The sequence below is a fragment of the Ursus americanus genome, chromosome 34 (assembly GCF_024610735.1).
Source record: "Ursus americanus isolate L20-20 chromosome 34, mUrsAme1.1.p, whole genome shotgun sequence".
In the NCBI taxonomy this organism is placed as follows: Eukaryota; Metazoa; Chordata; class Mammalia; order Carnivora; family Ursidae; genus Ursus; species Ursus americanus.
The window spans coordinates 9,607,195-9,630,718 of NC_142160.1; the positions used below are offsets into that span (position 1 = coordinate 9,607,195).

Consider the following 23,524-nt stretch of genomic DNA (forward strand, 5'->3'; position numbering starts at 1 on the left):
TCGGACCTGAAGAGACTTGGCCAAGGCAGTTCCCCCTCCCATGCACACACAGAGAAAGAGACAGAGCAAATGTGGCTAAGTGTTAGCCACTGGGGAATCTGAATCAGGGTGAAGGAGGTATGAGAATTTCTTTAAGTTTTTGGTAAGTCCGAAATTATTTCAAAAATAAATTATACACATATGTCTACGTTTAGGGAAAGAGAACAAGAGATAGAGATGACGATAAGCTTGCTTCGCTGGTGCCTTCAGCGTCTTTAGGGGACAGGAGCGCAGCGAGCCAGTCACTGGGGAGAACGGCCAGACTCCGCTGTTGCTCATATATGCAAATAAGGCAGCCTGTTTGGTTTTTTTTTTAAACAGGGCCTGATGCCTCTGCCCTTCTGTATTACATATTCTTTGAGGAATGTTACATTTGTTTGAGGTATCCCTGGAAACGTGAAGGGCCTCTCAATTATTAATGTTGCAGATTGATCTGCCAGGAGCCCCATTAGAGAGAATAAAGTCTAAACGCTCCTTTCTGGGGCACCCGGGTAGCACGTTGGTTAAGCATCTATCTCTGGCTCAGGCCATGATCCTGGGGTCCTGGGATCGAGCCCTGCTTCTCCCTCTCCCTCTGCCATTCTCTCACTCTCTCTCTCAAATAAGTAAAGACAATCTGGGGAAAAAAAAAGTGCTCCTCTCTGTGGCATCGAAAGTCTTCGACAGTTTGGCCTCAGTCCAGCACCTCCCAGTTTCCTTCCCACCCCGCAACTCACCCTATGGAACAACTCTCAAGCCCATCCACCTTCGCTCATTCTGTTCCCTTCCCCTGCACTGCCCTTCTCATCTGTCAGGTTAGCTGCACTGTCCTGGCTCAACCCCAACAGCCGATCTTTTGTCAAAGCTTCACTGATCCCCAGCTGCTCTGTCCCGGAGGAACTGGTCACCTTCTTCCGTCCGTTCTGAAGCACTTTGCCTACACATCCTTATCAGCAGGCACATGTGGCCCCCCCCCCCCCCACCAGACGGTGTCTTCAGCAGGGGCGTGGAGAGTGCAGGAATCAGCTAGAAATTCTTTTTTCTATTCTCGAGTGCTTGGCACACTGTATGGTCAATACATGCTGAAATGAATAAATCCGCATCGAGGCTTCTAGAGATTAGTAAGGAATGGTGCAGGAAGAGATGTAATGATCAAGAGCCAGCACTCTGGGGCCAGACGGCCTGGGTTTGGATCCTGGTTCTGCCGCTTTTCGGCTGCTGGCAAGTTCGATCCTATTTCAGCTGTGTAATTGGGAAAATAACAGACCTGCTTCACAGTGTGGTTGTGGGCTGCTTAGACCTATGCCTGCAGCCTGTTATTATTATTTACTGCGACTGGACCACCCTCTGTTGTTGGGTGAGGCATCCCAGATGATCCAGAATGCCTCCCCACCACCCTGCTGCTTCTCCCCCATTCCATGAAGCTAGGGTTCGAGGTGCTGAGCAAATGAGTTTGCTGCAACGTTGAGGTCTACGCTGGACTGTGCTTCTGGGAGCGGACGGGGGAGATGCTGGCGGGGCCCTGCAGGGAACATGCTCGTGTGAGCTCACTGGGTGCAGGGAACGTGGAGAGTACATGCCCATCGGGTGAGAGGAAGGCCTGGTCCAGCATCAGCCATGCAGGAAGGAGGTAAGATTAAAACAAAAGCAAAAGTTGACGAACATCCCTAACCTTTAAAAATAAATTATGGCCAAATCAAAACATTCTCTTCTCATAATACGGAGACATGAGTCTGCACTAATTTTTCTGAATAATCTCATGCTTTCAGCTCTACTGAAGTCCTAAGAGGAAAGCGCTCTTGAACACACTGTGCAGACGTGGGCTTTAGAACCGGGGAGCACATCCCCGTGGCTGTCTAGATTGGCTCTCCTTAATTGGGGAAGGTGTAATGTTTGTAAAACAAGAACCGGAGCTATACATATTTCCAAGTTCATGGGCAAGCGATGGGCTGCAAGGGCCTGGAGTGGCAGGGTGCAGAGACAAGGTTTGCTTGCCTAAAATGAGAAGGTGGGTGGGCTTCTGGAATTCCCGAAAGTTTCTTCCAGACTACGACCCTCTGAGTGCACTTCCCACAGAATGTCATAACACTGCACACTACGTGATCAAGTGGAGAGAGCAGGGCATGGCAGCAGGTGTCAGACCAGATGAGCTCACGCAGACTGTGCCGGTGGCCCCGTCCTCTGCACATTTTGTCCCACAGCACCTTTCCAGATGCATCACAACAACGGGCACAGCCTAACCACCCCCAAACGCAGCTTCCCCCCAGTGTAGCCTCAGTTCTGCTCTGGGCCTGCTGGAAGAGTCCAGAAGCCAGGCTGCAGGTGAGCAGTCGGGAGGGAAGCAAGTGGAAAGGGAACGGAATGGGCTGTGTCTTAATAGAAGGCTCTGTGTGTTAAGGAGGCATGTGGCACGGCCGGCCCTTCTTCCCCAGTGCTCTGTGCCAGCTCTCGGATGCATCCACTCTCCACCCCAAATCTGTCTTGAAATAGCCACGGGCGCTTTTAAGACCTGCCCCTCACCCACGGAGGCAGTGCTTTCTCGTCTTCCCGGGCTCATGTGTAGAGACACTACTGAAATACAGGCTGTATCGGTCATGCGTGCACAGCAGAGAGCCAGCCTGGGGACCGAAGGCTATTTTCCAAACTTTTTCCAAAAAGAACACGTCACCCTAAGGGTAAATAGGAAATGTGGCACTTCTAAGGATAGTTCTGTGGAAAGCAGAGGAGGAGCACAAGTTGGGACAGTGGGACAGAAAGGGCTTTCCTAATAAAACAGCACCAGGGTTTTCTTGGGGGTGGGGTGGGAGGGGAGAGAATTAGAGTATGAATCACAGCCTGTATTTTGTTTTACAGTGTTTACACAAGAACAAGAAGCCAGCTTTAAGGCACACAGAACAGCTCCCCATTACCAGAGCTGAAAACAAATGACCAAAAATGGATTTAGCCACCAAAAAAAAAAAAAAAAAAAGGAAATTCTGGAACTTAAATAAACCACAAGCTCAGAAACGCAAACCTTAGCCTATATGTACAACCTTTCACTCCCACGACAATGACATCTTTATGTTAAAGCCAGAGCTGAAGCTGAAATACCAATGAACCAAAAATCAAGTACCAAGGTATCCTTTCTAGCTTGTAATAAAAGCAAACATTTTTCATAACACACAGAGCTTGAGTTCATACTTTACCAACCCCTCCAATCCCCCCCAAACTTCACGCTCTCCTCTTTTTTTCTTCTTTTGGGCTTTCTTACCTCTCCAGAAACAAAGTACTGTGATTTTGAGCAAGCAGGAAGCCAAGTCTCAAAGCATACTTCCCCGGTCATTAAAGGGAGTACACACATCAGCAGGCAGAGAGCCCAGGAGCTGCTGCAGAGAATTTATTTATACCCATTTGGAATTTCCTGACCAACTAACAGCCTCCTGGCTGCGGGGTTTAATTCCAGCCCTCCAGGCGTCAGAGAGACAGCAAACTCTACCACCCAACAAAATCGTGAGCAAGGACCTTAAGAGCCACAAATAAAGACGTGAAGGCAGACCGCTCCCGTGCCCCTTCGGATTTTTCGAGCACCCTATCTATCCATTTTCTTTAGACACCTGATATGCTGACCTAGACATACAGTTGCAAACCTGCTAATTCGAGGAAGAACTGAGAAAAGCAACAAATGCTTTCTGTTTCCCCCCGAACTTACTCCCTTCCCCAAAGCCCCCAGTGCCGAGGAAGGCTCCCTGTTATAATCCGAGCTGTAACTCAGCAGCTGTCGGCTGAAGGAAATGATTCCGGCGTGTGCTGAGCCCAGACTGGGCTGGAGGAGAGTGGTTCCCTGGTTGCCTTACTCTTCTTTAATGCAACATGTAATCTGGAGGCTAAAAACACTCCGGGTTGTAAACCACAGACCCAAGCTTTTATTTTTATTTTTTTCATATTCTCTTACACATTTTTACCCAAATTCGATCATGTGACTTTCAAAGACACAGACTTAAGTTCCCAAACAAGTGCATTCTGTTTTAGGATGATAACATCTTTCAGCAACCTTTGGTTTCTGTTTTAAAACCTAAGAATGGTATGTTCCTCTAATGGTTTAAATACGTCACCTAAGAAAGAAAGAAAGAAAGAAAGAAAGAAAGAAAGAAAGAAAGAAAGAAAGAAAGAAAGAAAGAAAAGAAAAGAGTACTTGAAAACCCAATCTTCCCTTGGCCTAAGAACAGTGGATACAAGTGACTCCAGAAGAACAAGATTCACTGAACTCTGTCTACAGGGCAAAGCAGCAAAACCCGTTCTAAACAATAAAACAGAGATTAACAAAGATTAGGGATGACTTGAAATCACCTGCTTTGCAAAATCCAAAACAGGGTATGGCTCTGAGGAGAGAGGCAAAATTTTTGAGAATCCACTGAATTTGCCTTGTTTGGCTAGTATTAGCGGCTGTGCACCCACACCTCACTCCATTTACCTTCTGGCTCCGTCCTCCTGGCCCAGATCTGGTGGCTGGATGCTTAACTCTGGGACACGGCTGCCTGCCTTTACTCTCTCTTAATTTATGTACAAAAGAAGCATCCAAATGAGACATGGGAGGACAGAGATGTACTCAAGGCTTTCCCTCTGACAGGTGCAAAGGAGCCAGGAAGGGTAACTCCCAGTGAGAAGGGAAATGGGCCGTAGATAGAAGCCTTCTGGTCACCAAGCTGGCCAAGGGCACCAATAGTCTTTATCCCCTGGGTGAAGGGGATGTGGGGGTTGCAATCAAGCCTACCTGAGCCCACAATTCTAATACTGAACCCTATTACTGCATGAAGACTTTTTCCCTGGCGGGGCCTGACCCCTAGTCTAGAGAGGGAACTGAACGTTCAGTGTTGAGTGTAACAGGGAGTTACATTTGGGACATGATGAGATGCAGGTTTCCTGAATTTACCTTCCTCCCCCCGTACGGTCCTCCTTTCCTCTCCCCGTTAGCGGTCGCGAACACCCCTCCAGCCTCTCGGACACAGCACCGTGCAGCGGGGCTCTGAGGCGCCTAGCGCCACTTGCCCGCATCTATTCCCACCACGCTCTGCCGGGCGCGTCACACAGATGCAAACTCATTTCAACTTCATAACTGCCCTGGGAGCAAACTAGGAGTACTGCCACTTGACAGATGAAGCGACATCATCCGTATCGCTCGCTCCTGCACTGCTGTGTGAATGCTCCCTAACAGGACAGACCACATTCGAGGTCTATTGTTTCCTGCACCCTCAGAGGGCAAGGTGGGAGGGGGGGAGCTGGCATCTCTGAAGGGGGGGAGGAGAAGGAACGTGCTTTTGCAGATTGTCCTTTGCATTGTTCTTTCCCCTTCTGATGTGTTTTCCCGACCTTCTCAGACAAAATCCTCCTAGTTCGCAGACCAGCTCAAGTGTCAATCAGTTCTGTCTGAAGTTGTCCCTTACCCTTCCAGCCGCCTCTTCCATCCAGGCTCTCGGAATAGCTTGCTTTTCCCTCTGCTCCTACTCGTGCACACATCCCACATCCCGACAGACTCAGAGGAGCGTCGCTCTCTTCATCTCAACTAGTGCTGTGCCCCCGCCCCCCACCCTGCAGGTGCCCGGAGCCCCGTCAGTCAATTTAATTCCTTCCAGAGCAGCCAAACTCTGCGGGTTACTCTTTCCTTTTAAAGAGATGTACAAAAATGGCAAAGATTTGGAGTCCGTGTCCTAACATCACTTCTAGCATCCGAGGTGTGAGGGCCAACACTGGGACCTCCCAGACCGCACCCCCCCCCACACACAAGTTTTTGATCCTGCTGCACAATTAAACAGCCCCAGGGCTGTTTTTAAAAATGCTGAGTTGCCCGCCCCCCACCCCAATGAATCAGAAGCTCCTGGAGTGGAGCCAGGCGCATCAGCATTTTTAGAAGCTCCCCAGATGAGTCTCTGCTGAGGGAGGGAGCACCTCCCCTTCAAACCAAGCCGAATCTGCAGCTCCAAGTGTATTCTTCCGTTCGGCTCACAGGAAGCTGTGAGCCCTAGCGGGGGTAGCCCTGAAGCACACAAGTACCCTCCAGGTCCACAGCATAAATTCAAGCACCTTTAGACTCCAGGCCAGTAACTGAGGGGGGGGTCCAGGGCGGCTGGGGAGACCAGACAGCGCCTGTCTCCTCCAGTTCACTTGGCCCGTGGAAGTACACCACCCAGCGATGCCACATCTTTTGGCTTTTCAAGGGAAGCTGAAGAAATTCGTATTTTTATACGAAATTGCCTAACTTAAAAAACCTTGGGAATTAATTCAAATTAAAACAAAACCTTGGGTTGGTCAAATGGAACACACTCCCCGGCGCAGTGGGACCCAGAGAAAGGACTCGGTGCTATCTGTCTGGGATCCAATTTCACTCCTGCTCCCACCCCTTTTCCTTTCCCATTTTCCCCGTGACCAATTCTTTCTTTCCCATTTTATTATTGTTTTAAAGGTTTTATTTTTAAGCAATCTCTATACCCAAAGTGGGGGCTCGAACTCAGAACCCCGAGATCAAGAGTCACACGCTCCACCAAGCGAGCCAGCCAGGAGCCCCTTCTTCCTTTTGTTCCCTTGTTGGAACAAACTATAAGACAAATTAGAAAAACAATTTTCATTCTACTGCATATTGATTGAATCACTTCTGTTGCATTTAGCTCTCTCACTACCATGATGTTTCATTAAAAAAAATAAAGACCAGGGCACCTGGGTGGCTCAGTGGGTTAAGCATCTGCCTTCAGCTCAGGTCATGATTGCAGGGTCCTGGGATCGAGCACCACACTGGGCTCCTGCTCAGCAGGGAGTCTGCTTCTCCCTCTGCCCCGTCCCTCTGCTTGTGCACGCCCTCTCTTTCTCTCAATCTCTCACACTCTCTCAAATAAATAAAATCTTAAAAAAATAAAACATAAAATAAAAAAACAAAGACTAAAACAGCAGCCTAGGATCCTTATCACCATGTCTCTTGAAGGTAAATTTAAACGTGCAAAAACCCTACCTGTAAGTATTCATCTTGAAAAGACAGACTGAAAGCAGGATGCTCTGTTATCATTCTTATGGACGGCCTGGGTTACATCTGTGATGGTTTAGCCTCCCCACCACCACCACCCCCAGCCCCTAAAGAATCCAGATACCTCATGGTGCTACTTTACCCCCCTGGGCTCTCAGACCGGTGATGGGTGTGATACAGAAGCTGGTGTCTAAGGGAACTCCAAGGAGGAAGAGCAGTGTGGGTGGAGCTCCCTTCCACAACCCCACTGGCTCCTTCTCCACCCACCTCCACCACAGCCCAAAGGGCTGACAGGACTCGAAGGGGATTACAGGACAGGTCTAGCAAGGGCTTCTAGCTCTTTCTTGTCCTGTGAGGTGTGTACTGCGTTGGGTATTGGAAGAGGACCCCTCCTTTACATGCCTGGATTTGAAGGATCTGCTCTTTCTAAGGCTGAATGTAAGGGGAGATTTTCCAAGGAGAGGCCACAGTCAGCATGACGAGGGTGTGCCCAGCAGAGGTGTGAGATCCTGGCCAGGAGAGTGAAACCAGGACAAGGACAGTATGGGTGATGGGACTATCGAAAAACACCAGGAAGAAATCCTCTGTCTTAGCTATACCTTACTCAACAAAGAGCACTTCCTCGAACACATTTAAGTCTTAACGCCAGAATCACACTGAATTTCTACACATCAGGCTTTCTTTACAGCCTGGGTGCCCCATGATTATTACTTTCATCAAATTTGGATAAGAGACTGTCTCATAATTTATTTTCACCCGAGTCTTGAAACCAGCATTTAAAAAGCCCGGGACACAATGAACTGAGGCATGAAATAAGGGGATTAAAACTTTAAATTAGATTGCCACAAAGACTATAAACACTGCAAACAATAAGGGTCTATTTAATATTTATTTATAATTTATAGGTTATAATAATTATAATTTATTAATGATAATTTATTTAATGATTATTTACTTAATGAAATAACCATTTATTTCCTCCCATCTAAAAGGGGGCAGAGATCTGTAGAGTCTTTCCCGAGAGAACCGTGGGAAAGCACGCAAGCAGACTGGCCTGCCATACTCCCAACCACAGAGGCCACCAACTTGGTTTCTCATCCACAGTTCCAACCAGCCCGCCAAACCAAATCAGGTAACAAGCCCAGGGCAAAAGGAACTGACGAGAGCTCCATCTCCTCTCTCGGGTTGGGTCACTAACAAGAAAGTAGCCATGGGAGCGAGAAAGAACCTTCCAAATGGTCTTTGACAAGCATCCTCCCTGGACGACCACATTAAACCTGGTCACCTCTCCCTGGAACCCAAGGCACTTAACAGACAATATCATTTTAAGCCTGCCTCAGAGCATGTGATAGAGAGAAAGCAGACACTACCCCGTGCACTCAGTGGTGAGGTAAGAGGAGGAAGCCCGTGAGCGAGTGCGTGCCACGGACTGAAAGCCACCTGTTCATCCGGGGAAAATATCCAGATGCACAAGCTGGGAGGAAACTGTGATGGGAGTAACAACGTAAGACAGGCAAACAGCAGGGCTCAGTTCAATCACAGATTCTCACGCAGGCGCCGTGCCTGTGTCTTGCTCTGGATTCGCTGCCCAGCATCATGCCGGCACAAAGTAGGCGTGCTGCAGCTATGTGCTCATTGAACGTGCAGCCTGCTGACTCCAGGCGGAGGACTAAGCAAGACACCATGGGTACACCGAGGTGCAGACGACCTGACGCTTGCCTCCTGAGACCCCAACGCTTATAGCCTAGGGGGGCACACAACCCTAACTCCACATTAAAATACACAGCTCTCCAGGAATTCAGAAGAGGTGGGGGTGACGTTCCCCTGGGAGTACCTGGGAACACTTGTTGGAACAGGTCAGAGAGGAAGCAGCTCTTGAAGCATAAGAAGGGCTTAGGAGGTAGGGGAAAGCCATCCAGATCAAGAGAACAGGGCTTTGAGCAGGCCCCTAGGAAGGGAACAGGGCAGGTGGGCTGGGGAAGAGAAGTGGGGACGGTGCAGAAGCCCCCACTGGCTTCAGGACCCTCTGCCCAGAGCTGGTCTCTTGCTGTCTGGAGCCCTGGAGGGCTGGGAAGGCCCACCGGGATTTTTACAGGCATCAGGAGTGAAGACACAGAAACAGATCATGATTTCTGTCCAAATAAGGCCAAAAACAGAAGGCCAGAGTTAAGAGGAGTGAACACAGATTAAAGTCAGTGAAAGCCAAACATGTTCGGAGAGACCGAAAAAATAACAAAGTATAGAAAGTTCAATGTGCCTTCATCTTGCCAGCCATCCTTAACAAAACACAGTCACAAAGAAGTGACACTAAGGCAAAGAAAGACCCACCTTCACAGGACCTCAGGGCTGGTCCATGTCACAAAGAAGGGAGACAGCTGCCCTTCTGCAAATATGTTTCCGTGCAGTCATTTAAAAGTGAGCTCCTGAAAGAATGAACTCACTGAGCTGAAGCATTTTCACTGAGTTTTGTATCCTTCCTTCTGGTCGTTCCAAAACGACACCCTGATTTAAATTCATCACTCTTTGGAAAGTCTGCTTTTTCATCATCAAAGTGGCCAGAGGACAGAAAACCAAAGAATAATAGCCCCAGAGGGAAAGCCCCCAACTTTCGGCCCCCTTTACCTTCCTGGAAGATTTTCTGTCTGGGGATTCTTCATTTAAAAGCAGTATCCTGGGGGTGGTGTAAGTTCCAGATGCTGGTTCCTAGTGCCCTAATAATGTCTGAGCAGCCCTGCTCAGAGAATCCACAGCTCCTGCGAGCCTGAGAGATGCACGAGAGTGTACAGGGCCATGCCCAGGGATTCCTTACCCCACAAAAGCTTACGATGCAACCGTTTCCCCCTCACACTGCCAGGCAGCTGTGCCCGGGGCAGATCTGGAAGCTGTGTAAAGCAGGGCGCTAATGGAAAAACTTGGTGGCACAGGGCTTCGGTGTTTTGCAATTTTTTTCCTGTAAGCTACATTGTTGGAATGGTTTGACATGCAAACCGTTCCCTCCTCCCCTACCAGCCTACAGACTTCCAGGTCTCCGCCCTGGTGCGCTGTGGCAATCGGTGTATCATCGGGCTGATTCACCCCTTGCAGGGGTGGAGTCCCGGCTGGGGGACAGGGCACAGAGAGCCGGCAGATTCTATTGCCTCCTCGGGCAGCTCATGGGAAGACAGATGAGTCTTTGTCCTCCCAGCTGGAGGGGAACACGCCAAATGTGCTGCCTAAGAAAAAAAAAAAACCCACCCCACATTTCCTGGTGTATGCCTGATTTGATTAATGCACCCCCATCAGTCAATCGGGAATGCGGGGGAAAGGCAAACACATCAGCCACACGAGCTGGGTATACGGACTTAGCCGAGGAGAACACGGGCCGCAGGAGAAGAAGGAATATTTTTTGGTTTTCGTTAGAAGAAAGGAAGAGGTGAGGGACGTAACTATGGGGGTGAAGACACTACGCGGTTGGGCTTATGACTCTTTAGAAATATCACATCTCTCTCTTTTGTTTTTCGAGTCTGGGGATAGCCTCCTCCTTTTCTTCCAGGAGACTCTGAAAAGTGCCTGTTGTGGCCGCTTGTACACAAACATTTAAAAAAAGCCTTCGCCTGGTGGACCGTTGTTGCAAGAGAAAAGAAGGCACTCAGAAAAGTGGGCAGGAGTGGGAAAATCTGACGGCACAAGCTGAATCAATGTTTTCACAAAATTATTTGCAGAGCTGATGGGATTTATTGACTAAACCAAACATTGTGAGACTAGATTCAGAAAAGCACGTGACCGTCTCTTGATTCTACCGAACAGAGATCAGGTCCAGAGTACAAAAGATCCCACAGAGAGAAAATTTTTTCACTTAAATAAGATCGCGAGAAAGGACCTAAAATAAACGCGGCACCTGACTATTCATAGCATGTTGCGTCCATAAATCATCATTCTAAGCACCACCTCCTTTAAATACAGGCTCATCGGGTGAAACTGTACCAACCTCCGGCCCGGCTGGGAGGAAAGTCACGGGCCACTCAAACCTGGCCTGTCACACATGAGACAAGAGTGAGAGTCCGTCCACAGATTGAACTTTGGGGACGAGAACACATCCCGTCAATCCAACAGCAATCTGCCCATCGGCCCCGTTTTCCTTCCTGTTCACAGCTCTGCTTTTCTATCTGTTGGCTAGAAAGGTCTTCTGAATATTACAGAATATTATTTAATCATATTCCAAGTGCTGCTAAAATTAGAAATCTGGTCACAATTAAAAAACAAATCCTCAAAATAGTCGCATACATATTTTTAAGCTGTGAGATCACTTGTCCATACAGAGCTACCAGCTGGGATCGCTATGAGATACAAATGGGCTGCATATTTAAAACACTTCTCATCTTCAGGATTCACAAGGAATTGCAGCCCAAAGCAGAACCAGCTTAGCCTCTAAAACATGAGCATATTTTTCCTAAAGCCTATGGAAATGAGTGAATCAGTTCCAGCTCATTCCAAAAACATCCAGCAGAGAAGCCAAGAGACGAAAAACAGGATCATCAAAAAAAAAAAAATTTTTTTTAAACCTAGAATTTCTACAAGTGTTTGAATGAATCCTATCAAGTCTGATTTCCTGGCTGACTTTTCTATGAGGTTTTTATTAGAGGAGTCTACTCCACGCAATTTTTAGGTATGTTGCCAGAAAAGAGCAAGAATTTACAACCTCTGTGAATCTGAGAATTATGCTGATATTTTCTGTGCCAGAGCAAATCAAACAGCCTCTTAGAGAGAAGGACCCCAAAGCAGAAACTGTGAGCTGTGGTCACTCATTTCCCAAGTCCACACAAACCTTTCTCAGAAACTGCACAGAAGGAGATGGACTGGAATTATCTGGGACACAGGAAGAAGGCAAACCCTTGGAAAGGAAGCCAACGAGCTATACTTCGGATGGGCTCAGCTGGCCCACCCAAGTCGTTCGAGAAAGAGGGGAAGTGCATAATCAGAAACAAACGCCAATACTCACGATGGGAAGTCTGCGGGTGAGCAGGGCACAGCGTATTCAAATCTTGTAGGAAGGGCTGTTTTAATCCTTTGCCTCACTCTGCAGCTCAAGGCCTTACCATTGCAGTGCCTCTCCCTGCTGGATTTTTATTTTGTGCTTTTTCTTTCCTGTTGGCACCCACACAGCATCTGGGCAGAAGCCTCCAAACGAAGGGTGTATCTTCGCCCAACACCTGGAATGGGCAAGAGCCTGGGTTCTACCCTTCCTACACCCAGGTAGGCTCGGACTTGCTGCCAGATAAGACATCTTTCCTCGGCTCAACTGCAGAGTTTAATCGCCCGTCTGAAATCTGAACGATGCTTAGCGCATTAGGACACACTCACGGTCTGGAGCAACAAAGCTTTATCAGGTGAAGCTGGCTACCGGTTAAAACGGAAGCTTTAAGAGTGTGTAAAGCAAGCAAGTCCTGACAAGGGAGGGACTCTTCAGAATGTCTCTGGGGGCTGGACGAATTCTGGGGTTCTGATTCAACCAAACAGAGAAGACTCTGAAATCCAGGGTCCCATATCTGTAGGCGGTCTCAGCATTTTAACAGCTGTGAAACTCAAATATAACTAATACTTAAAAAAAATAACTGTCTTCTGAAACACCATCACTGTCAGAAAATACATTATTTCATTTGTAAACCTCAGTGTGAAATGAGCCTTTAATCAACGAAAAACGAAGTCTCATTTAAAGTTGAAAGGCATAATCTAATTGAAACCCAATTATTAAGCACACCAAGTAACAGGATGAAACTGCATGATGTATTAGCGCTAATATGTTGTTAATCTGGCTCTATGAGATAATTCACACTAAGAAAAAATAACTTACCAACCTAAGCTCTATCAGGGAGGACACTTTACTCAAAACTGTTCTACTCTCGGGTTTCATGGAGTTTCCGGAAATACACACTTTCCTCTCGATCTATTTAATTAGGACTTCACAGACGCCAACTTCTGATTTTTCATGTCAACAGAATGTGCCCAACAAAGGAAAAAGGACCGTGTGTTCAACGTCTGGCTTAGCTACTAGCTAACTGTGTGGGCTTGGCGACTCGTGTTTTGTCATCCGAAAGCAGGGACAGGTGGAGGCATAAAGACCCCCATGAGCCCTTTACCTATGTTTTGATGCCAGGCAACTCTGTTGCACCTGCCGCTCTTCTGATACACCACCGAACACACCGCTTACGGGGGGATGCGAAGCACGGGGAGGAATACACACTTCACCCTTCGGGAGACTTTTCCAGGACACCCTGGAGGCTCACGGACGGTACTCACGCATTCGAGCAGGCCCAGCCTCTCATCGCGCACCTTCTGCCTCTGGAGGAAGGCCGATGGAGACGACAGGGCTCAGGCTCACCGGCAGAGACACGCACCACCTCTGGGGCCGAGACTTTCCTCACAGACGGTCTCGGAAAACCCGGGCGGCTCCGGCCAGACCAGCCGGGCCAACGGTCCCGCACCCGACAAACAGCCCGCGGTGCCTGCTGTCGGGTGCGCGGCAGGGGGCTCGGAGTTCTGTTTGAGAAACGCCGCTGCCCGGGAAAATATTTACACAGCCGAGCGCGTGCTCGGCGCGGCGGGGTGAACCTGCGCGGCCGGGAGGCTGCGGCTCTGGCGGACCCCATCTTATCAGCGGCCTTTGTACCTCACGTAAGATCAGCACGGAGACAGAACCTGCGGCCGGACGACTGAGCGCAGTCACAACAAGACTTCGTGAAACTCGTACCAGGAATTTAAAATGACCGCCACGTTTTTAATGCAGTTCGATGAGTACCCTAAGTCCATATATAGCTATCTGGGGGGGAAAATATATGTATATATATTTATGCTTTGAAAGAGAAATAGCAAGAAGGGGAAAAACCATAATAAACTACCAAAGGCAAATATTAGCAAAACTAAGGCTGGTGATGGGAGGCATAAAATGGGACTCCCTAACACTCATCTATGCATTTAACCGTTAGACACAGGGCAGTGATACGATTCTTGCCTCAAAGTCGCAGCATCTGACAGGGCCTGGCACGGGGGCGCGTGACCCGGCGCTTTCCAGACCAGGAGCTCAGGAGCTCGCAGAACAAGAGGGGCGGTCATTTCCCCTGACATCGGACCGGGGTTTTACATCTTACAAGGCGTTTTTAGGGCTATTGTTTTATTTTTCCCTCACAACACTGCTGAGAAGAAGGCAGGGCAAGTATATTATCTTCATCTGACAAATAAGCCACTTGTTATTTAGCTTCCAAAGAGAGTCGAAGCTCTAATTAAAGTTTCACAACATTAATTAGTGTTGACAGAGGTAAATAGCGCATCCAGTTGACATGATTCAGAGACCTGAGCAAAAGCAGACCATCCCCATCCCCGAAGCCATTTTCCTGACCAACGACCCCCATGTACCTCCTATGTGTCCACAAGCCAGGGAACAGTCACGAGCAATTTCTCCTGCTTTTAGCTCATCACATTAACAAACGACATTGGGCTGCTCTCTGTAATACCCCCGCCAAGTGTTTGCAATGAATGACAGCAAAACTGGACCGGTCGACAGAAGCAGGATGGAGATCTTGTGGAAAAGAGGGAACGAACACAAAGACAAGTGACTGATGGGGTGGATGGTGAGGACGAAGCTGGGAGCGGTGCCCACGGGAGGCTGCCAGCTGTAGCAGACATGAAGCGAGGACACCCAGCTAGATTTGAATTTCGAATACACAGTGAATACTTTTTTTTTTTTTTAAAGCAGAAGTCAGTCCTCTATTTTTTCTGGATGCTCTGTCCACAGAAACCTTCAGCCTCTACTGGAATGGAAGGTCCCTGAAGGCAGGAGTTCTAGCCTGTTGGTTCCCAGTGCCCAGAAGAGTGCCTGGCACACTGGAGGCACTCCGGGATCGCTGCCATGTACTAGTGAAGTGTATTTCTTCAGCAAGCTAGGTGGTATGCACACAGGTGCCTGTCATACCTCCTTTATGCATTTTGTGGGTCTGACACTTTGGGCAATACATTTAACAAATTACAGCATTAACTAAGTGCTCTTACTTTAAAATCGGTACCTTTCGTTCAAGCTAACTGAAGGACTCAATGGGGAAGTGAGAGGCTAAAAGGACTCGGAATGGTCCCTTACTCAGTTTCAACTCTCAACAGGGACATGGATGTGGGATGTCAGTCCTCAGGTGTGCTGGCAGCCGAGGGCACTCCGTGGCCAACTGGTCTTTTTCTCAGCTGGCTTCTTTTGCTTTCAACTTTGTTCCTAAGACCATGAAAAGTGTTCCTCGTGCCAATGCCCTGACTCCACCTTCATATGGGATTTTTCCTCGTGTTCTATGGAGCCCAAAGCACTGATTTTTCAGGGGAAGGGGTGAGGGAGACTCCTTTTGGGCACAACACATGTAGGGGAAATACGGATTAAAAAAGCATATTTAATATGTGGAAAATAAAAATAAACAATTTACTCCACATTTAAAACGTTACTGAAGTACCCAAATTATTTATTTCTCTCATGGGAAGGATCAATAACCAGCCCCATTTGCTGCCAGGAAGCCTTTTTTATCCCGTCTTCATCTGTAGCCTATAAATGTTCCCATGTTAATTGCATCTGAAACAGTATATTTAAAACCAGCATATACTTTTGCATAGTTTGAGTTTGGCTTTTCTTTTTTTTAAACAGTGGGCAGGTATTTCTTTTGTAATACAGAGTAGGAAAAGAAAAGGTAAAACCATGACTTTTATAAGCATCATCTCAACTGCGTGAAATACACAAAATTTCAAGACAACACGGAAAATGAGCAGAACATGTATTTCCGGGTTGTGGTATTAGCAATAATTCCTGCTTTCATTTTTAAGAAAATATTAAACTTTTGTATTTTAAAATTTTCTAAAATGAGCATTGTCTATATGTACATACACACATGCTTATATATGTGGGTGGGCGTGTGTGTATAACTAAAGTAATTGTATCTCCTGAGCCTCTAATCAGATGGCTTGCAGAGGTCATGGCGACTAGAATAAACACTACTGTCCCCTGCCTGGTCCCGACACCTGTCTGCAGTAACCATTCATCCCCTGACACCCCCAGAAGTCACTAATCAGAGAGCTTCCCTTGGCTTCCAAACTCACTGCCCAGACCTGTTAGGCAGGGGAAAGGTTATAGCTGGGTCATCAGACTTCAGGAACAAAGGGAAAGGGACACTCTAGGACAAGTCAAGTTGAAAAGGAACAGAGGGCAAATGAGGTAGGTATCTAAACCCTTGGAGAGAGGAATGTGCCAGAGGGTCAAGATCTCCAGGCCCCCCTTCCTCTGCACGTGGGAACGCAAGTGAGGGCAGGAGCGGGATGGGAGAGCATAGCATCGCAGGGGATTGAAACCCACAACACTCAAGAAATTTCACAATGCTTCGATTTCCTCCCTTAGCAAATATTTTACTAGAGAAACAAGGAATACGCCCGACTTCTCTCACTTAGGTGAGTGCCTGAGTTTCTCTGCCATCACGCAGGGATGGTGGTGGTGGTGCTGATAACAGCATAATCTCATAGGATTACTGTGAGGATTAAGCATGATGATGCAGGCAAAGCACGCGGGACACCGTGGTACGCAGTAAGGAAGTGTTCATGGCATGTTAGCTTTTGTCATTCATATTTCCTTAGTGACAGCAGTCCTGAGCAGAATCTATAAAAGCCCCGTGAAGCTGGGCAGCAGAAAGGGCAAGCAAAAGAATAAACAGAGAAAGACCAGTTGTCCTGGAATAAACCACCGAGTTTGTCTGGGGCCCTCTGGCAAGAGGGCATGCTTGCAGCTGGGACTGCTGGAACAGAAAGTGGGCTGGGGCTGCCCACTCCAGAGGGCTCCTCCTGCTCTAGCTTTACCAGAGCTTTCCAGCTTACAGGGCACTTGTAAGTCCATTTCTGACCTTCACGTGGGTCCTAACGCTGCAGGTAGATGTATTTACTGATGTTTTACTCGTGGAGAAATACCCCTGCCCCGTAGTTCATGGTTAAGGCTGGAGGTGGGACTCTAATTCAGGGCTCCTGATTCCAACCCCACATTCCTTCCATGAGCCAGAGCTCAGAGCAGCAGAGCCAGGACTGGGTGCGGACACCACACAGGCACCCCCCCCACACACACACACACAACCCCTGCTCTCACACATTCTGCTCTTTGACAGATCACTCAAGAGTGGAACGAACACCTGGCGTACCGTTTTGGACAGGTGGTCGTCTCCTGTCATACGCCGTCTCTTGGGAGGCTTTTCTCTGCATTTGTTCTATAAATTTCTCCCAAATCTTCTATAAGCAATATGGGACGAGATATGCAAACTACATAGGTCTCTAACGGAACCAGGGTGGAACGGAGAATGCGAGTCCTTATGATTCAGGAAATGACTTGTTGAATAGTCCTCTCTGGGAAAGTCACTTCAAAGAGTACGCTCTTCTCCAGCCCCTCTTTCTCTTTGTGTAGCAACATGAAACGAAAGCTGCCTGGGACGGGATACTAGGAACTGGCTTGAAGCATCCAGACTCACTTCCTCTCTTGTTGCTCCCTCGCTCATGCAGAAGTTTGAGAAGAGTGCACGTTACACTTGGGTCAGCATTCAGGATTTGACATTTATCTTTCAACACTTCAATAGAACTGACTTGGGTGATAACTTACCTAACTGAGTTCTGTACATAGACTCTAAAGATAAAAGCGAATTCTCGAAGAGATTAAAAAAAAGAAAAGCAAAAAACCCAGCTTCATTGGATAGAAAATTCTTTGAGAGCCTAGTTATCTAGGCAACTTGCTAGTATCTACCCATTAGTAAAAAAGAAATTAGAAATCAGCTTGAGCAAAGGCATACACACACACACACACACACACACACACACACACACACACACACACACCCCAGAGCACGGTTACCTGATGCAGAGCCGATAACCTTTGTGGTGTGAGCCATGAGGGCTGGAATCCAATGACAGATCCAGAAAGGAGTGAGGAGTCATGCAAACTTTATGCATCAAGTTCCCAAACGCATTCAACCTGAAACAATAAAGAGAGCCCCATCAAAATGGATCGTTTAAAAATATGTACAACACTAAATCTTGGACATCTGTTTGCAAAGATGGCTGCTAACGGAGGGCGCCAATCCGAGCAGGGGACAGGCAGCCCGTGGATGGCGGGGACGGCTGCCCGGTGCTGAGAGGATGGCACCCCCTGCAGATGCGCCCGGGGACGGGCACCGAGGGCAGGTCTCCAGACACGGTACTCTTCCAGGAGATAAAACTGGTTCTCTAGAAACGTGACTTTTTTAGGAAGGTGGCCTTCAAATGCCAATGGCCTCCTAACAGGTATCGCTCTACATAGCCCGTCACAAACCACTTCGGGTTCTTAAACGTCAGCCTCTTTTCCAAAGGTTGGCTCAACACTTTCATTCACTCAATCGCACTTGCAGAGAAGTTGCCGTTGTTGTACTAAGCGTTCACATTTTTAAAGGATTCAAACATGGGGACCCTTCTGAGGCATCTCAAAGTCTTTCACCTACTTGGTCTTTTAAAACATAAATGGGATCCGGTCAGCAACCCTCTTAAAAAGTCTTCCACATCTCCCATTGTCCTGTCAAATAACCTTCAAGTGACACAGCGTGGCACATGGTTTGGAAACATTAGGGTTCACGTTGGGCACCCTATTTCTTCCTTTATAGGAATCCTCTATTTACAAGTTAACTGAGGGGCACCTGGGGCTCAGTTGGTTAAGCATCCAACTCTTGATTTTGGCTCAGGTCATGATCTCAGGGTCCTGAGATCGAGCCCTGAGTGGGGTTCTGTGCTGGGCGTGGAGCCTGCTTAAGATTCTCTCTCTCACTCTCTCTCTGCGCCCCTCCCCACCCCGGCTCCCTCTCTACAAAAGTAAAAAATTAAAAAAATGAAAGTTAACTGAGATGACTACCATAAGACGTATTACAACCACGAAATTGACGGCCAAAAAGAAACAAGAACAGAAAAGGAACACTGCTCCGACCTTGCTTCTTCAAAATACCTTTTGAAAAATGCTGGCAAAGAAAGCAAACAATGGTACAGACGGAAGTACTCCATTTTCACTGTGCTGGGATCCTAACTCTAACCCACAAAACCCGAAGAAAATGATCTAACGGATTCCAAGTTGAGAATTCAAGCCTCAGTTCCAAAACCCACAACGACCTCCCAACAACAGAACGCCAACATAACAACATGTCCATAATATACTGGGTTCCCATGCAGCCACTGAAATCATCTAAGAGCTTTTGATAATGTAGCAAAATACTCAAAGGACACCGATAAATATTCTTTCGTAAACCTAATTTTGTTAAAAATATGGATGTACATATTTACACATTTATTTAAAACCATTAGAAGTAAAGACACCACAATGTTCCTTATGGTTGCCCCTGGGTGATGCCATTAGCGGATGAGTTTAGCTCCTTTATTACTTTTGTAATGGTAACTGTTTAAAAAAAAAAAATTAAAGACTCCCTGTGTCTGGTTTTATTTGCTTTAAAATGCACGGGAGGAAGAAAAGAGAATCTTCCAAATGCTACGAGAAAGGAACCCGTCAGGCCACACTCATGGAGATTATAAGAAGTGGGAAAGACAAGTACATAAGAGGAGGGCAGAGGAAATGGCTGATCTCTGTGATCACACAGGGTGAGCACTTCTCTCTGTGTAGCTGGTGAACTTTTCTTCATTGCCCCAATGAGCAGGGCACCATAGTTCAAAGCTAACTACACGGCTCCGTTGCTTGGCTTCTCCAGCTCTGGGGACTACCATTCAGCCCACCTGCAGAGACCTCATTCTTAGCCTTCCACTTGAGGCCTCCGTGCTCCCTGCTGGCTCCCATTTTTGGTCTGGCAGCCCACCAGGACAACAGGATGGCTCTGATCTGTCTGCCTATGTGGCAATCACCTGACATTCTGTTGCAAACAGGCACCGGTTCAAGTCCATGGCATGGAGCTTGGAAAGCAGTGACCCTCTGTGCAGGCAGAGCTGGCTCACTCAAATGGCGGGCTTTAGGGATCAAGTGAGCATTACTTCGAAGAATAGGAATGACTACAAATGTCTGGCAAATGCAACTTCATGACAAAAAAAAAAAAAAAAAAAAGGACTGGGAGGGCAGGAGGAGGAGGAGCGGGAGCAGGGAGATAAGGGGGCAGAGGAGAGAAGCCCAGCTTCTGGAATTCCTCAACTAATTATACTCTTAAAAGCCAACAAAAACAAAACCTAAGCAAAACCCTGATTCCTGGCCCCTTTCTAGACCTATTGCTTGTGCTCTTGCTTCATAACGGCTTGTAAATACCACCACTTAAGCTCTTGAGGGCAAACAGAAGGCAAGAAGAAACAGGCTGTGAGTATTATGGGTGCGTGAAGTATGTGTCAAGGTATTTGGATAGAGATATGCCCAGAATCTTCCAAGTCAAGCTTCCTCAACTTTGGTGCAAGGTCCTCTCCTGTTAGTGAACCTCCTTTCCCTGGCAGAAGATTTCTACGTCAGATCCAAACCGGTCTCTCCCACCCTCCCTCCAACTGAACAATAACGTCAAAATGAGGAGGAAGCCCCCAAATTAGCAACCACACGCACAGCACTGGAAAAATGACACGATGTGGCTGTCCCTGGGTGTGGATCCTGGGGGTGTCAGCACAGAAACAACACTTCTACATTGTGTATTGATTTTGCCCAGTTATTGTTCATGCCTGACAGGTGGCCTCAAACTGCGAGGCCTCAGTCTTTTTCATGATATGCAGATTCTTCGGTCAGGGCATTATATAAACCAGAAAAGGTTTGGCCACGATCCAGTCTCTGTTTCAGATCAATAAACTGCTTCTTTTCTTCCCCAGAGAAGACTGCAAACAGTCAGTCTTCAGTGGTACAATGGTGGCTTAGTTCTGCTCGGGGAGAAAAAGCACTTCTTTGAAAGGCTTGAGGAAAATACATCAATACAGAAAATAAAGAGTTTGTCTTCTTCTCTGTTCATTTCAAGAGACTAATCTGAAGAACACTTTTATTAGCTCCCCTAGTGTCGTGCAGAGGATAAGACTGACATTGCCATGAATTTACCCCCTAGATACTTTACGGTATGAGCTTACCACGAAACAAACGTGAAGAACAGCTCGCTAGGTCTTTTCTAAGAACACATTAATGAAAACAAACAGATGAAGTGGAGATCTGAGATAATACTCTAGCCTGGTACGGCCAACCACCCAAATGCCACTGCCTTGGTTAGAGCCCAGATAATGACCATGAGGACACTGCTGATGGCCATGCAGGTGACAGCTGGTATTTATCGAGCTCTTACTACTATCAGTTATTGAGATATAAATGGCATCTACGGTGCACCATTCATTATTTTAAGTATCACTGATTTAAGAAAGGTGCTATTCATTAAACGGCCATAAAGCTTCTTAAACATTAATTGTAAGACATAGCCTCATTTCAGAAGTGTTTAAAATGTGAAAAATGTGCATCTCAGAATTCGCAAAATTACATTACATTCAAGGCACTTGTTAAAAGCACCTCACACTTATCACCTCATTCAAACCTCACGATGACCCTGTGAAGGACTGAAAATTCTCTCTCCCCATTTTTTGAAAAGGAAACCAAGGCACGGGGAGGTGAGAACATGCCTGGCTCAGAGGGCCAAGTCCAGAGGTGAGCCATCCAGCCCGCGGGGCTGCGTGCACTATTGCTTTAACAAGTAAGAATTTACACCCATAAAGAAGAACCTTGCAAGAAGGCCACCTGAGGGACGTATCTGCTTATTGCCAGGATGCTTTGCTCCAATTCCTTTTAGACAGAAAGTTACGTTTCAGAACTTCAGGGAATATTGTTTTTGGAACAACTGTATTTCCTGTCTTATTCCTTGAGAGGACGTCATTGAGAGCTTGAGGAGGAACTTAGGTGACACACAGGAAATATCTCAGTACGCGCCGTCACTCTCCTCGAGACTCCACAGGACACCAGTCAGCCTGGCCAACCACCTTGCGCCTTAGGCTTTGCTGTGGATGTCATCTGACTCTTCCAAAAAATTAAGTACTTTTTCAACCCAGCAATGCTCTCCACCACCGAGGACAGGTGGGAGGCTCCCAACGGAATCATAGGAATTTCAAAAATGGACAGAATGAGGGCAGTCACGTTGGAATTAAGAGCCTCGTGGCTCAAATGACAACTGGGAAAGGTGAAACCAGGGCTTGGCCCTGCAGGTCCTGGAATCTCTTTTACGACGTGTCACGGGAGTTTTGCATCCAGATGGAATGCAAAAAGAGAGAATCTGAAAAAAGAATCACTCGCTATCTCTCAGGGCTGATGTGGCACCATTACCACCTGAGGCGATTTCTTTTCAAGAATCTATTTTTATCACCTTCCCATGTTTTCAAGACCTGCCACCCCAAGCATCTGTGGCAGCCACTATTTTGTTTCTGCTTGGAGACATAAGACAAACGAAAGCACTGCACCATTCCCAGGAGGCTGCACACTAGTGCTGGAAGCAGACAGGCACGCGATCGAAGGAGAAAGCGCTACAACAGCATCGTACACACACCTGATTCTATTCCACAGCAAGGTGCCCTTACTTTGCCCACAAAGGCTGCCCGTGGCCGAAAAATGTATTTATAAGAGATCACTTGGCCTGGGTCTGAAAGGACGATGAGTGAGAAAGGGTGAGAAAGAAGGAAGGGCATTCTGGACAGAAGGAACAACATACGCAAAGTCAAGAGATAAGAAAGTGCAGGGTGGGTGGCTCAGTCCACAGAGCACGTGTGACTCTTCATCTCAGGGTTGTAAGTTTGAGCCTCACGTTGGGTGTAGAGATTGCTTTAAAAAAAAAAAAAAGCATTAAAAACCCCACAAAAAGTGGGGAGGGGGCACCTGGGTGGTTCAGTGAAGCATCCCACTCTCGATTTCAGCTCAGGTCATGATCTTGGGATCATGGGATCGAGCCTTGCATTGGGCTCTGAGCTCAGCGGGAAGTCTGCTTTAGAGTTCTTGCTCTCCCTCTGCCCCTCCCCCTCCTCTTCTAAAATAAATACATAAATCTTAAAAAGAAAAAGAAAATGCGTGGCAAGCAGAGCTGTGGCTGGAGAACTGTGTGCTACGGGGGCCTGGCTGTAAATGAAGTGAAGTGCCTAGTCAAGAAAGAGGGCCAAGGCCTGAGTGCTAAAGAGAAAGCCAAAGAGAAGAGAGTCTACTAAAGCCAAGCTAGAAACACACACACACACACACACACACACACACACACACACACACAAATACCTTTACCCTAATGAAACGGGCAAAGCTCATTTATTTCTTTAAATCAGTCAGTCTCTCAAACATTCATCCAAAAACCTGTCTTACTATACACCATCTATGATTGTCCGGATAGATCTGTCAGAGTTTAATTAAGAGTGACTTAATTAAAAGTACGTTTGAGAGCAGACTTTGGCCACAGGTCATCATCAGATTATCTTCCAGTCATTTCTAATATTGGCTCCCACCACAGAAACTGTGGCAGTCACGTTAACTACCTCTTGGTTACTTTCCAACCAAATTAC

At 47.3% G+C, this 23,524-nt stretch overlaps 1 protein-coding gene across 5 annotated transcripts in view; it reads right to left on the reverse strand.

Annotated features, from left to right (window-relative positions):
• The window catches only part of KANK1 (KN motif and ankyrin repeat domains 1), a 181,756-nt gene that overhangs the window by 40,535 nt on the left and 117,697 nt on the right, over positions 1-23,524 (reverse strand). For 3 of the 5 annotated variants that reach the window (XM_087858759.1, XM_087858757.1, XM_087858758.1), the window contains one exon: positions 17,886-18,005. In XM_087858759.1, coding sequence (XP_087714885.1) covers positions 17,886-17,922 — 37 coding nt within the window. In that variant the 5' untranslated portion in view covers positions 17,923-18,005. Of the gene's footprint in view, positions 1-5,438; positions 5,540-17,885; positions 18,006-23,524 lie in introns of those variants that run through there. The other 2 variants (XM_087858760.1, XM_087858756.1) reach the window with 1 other exon arrangement.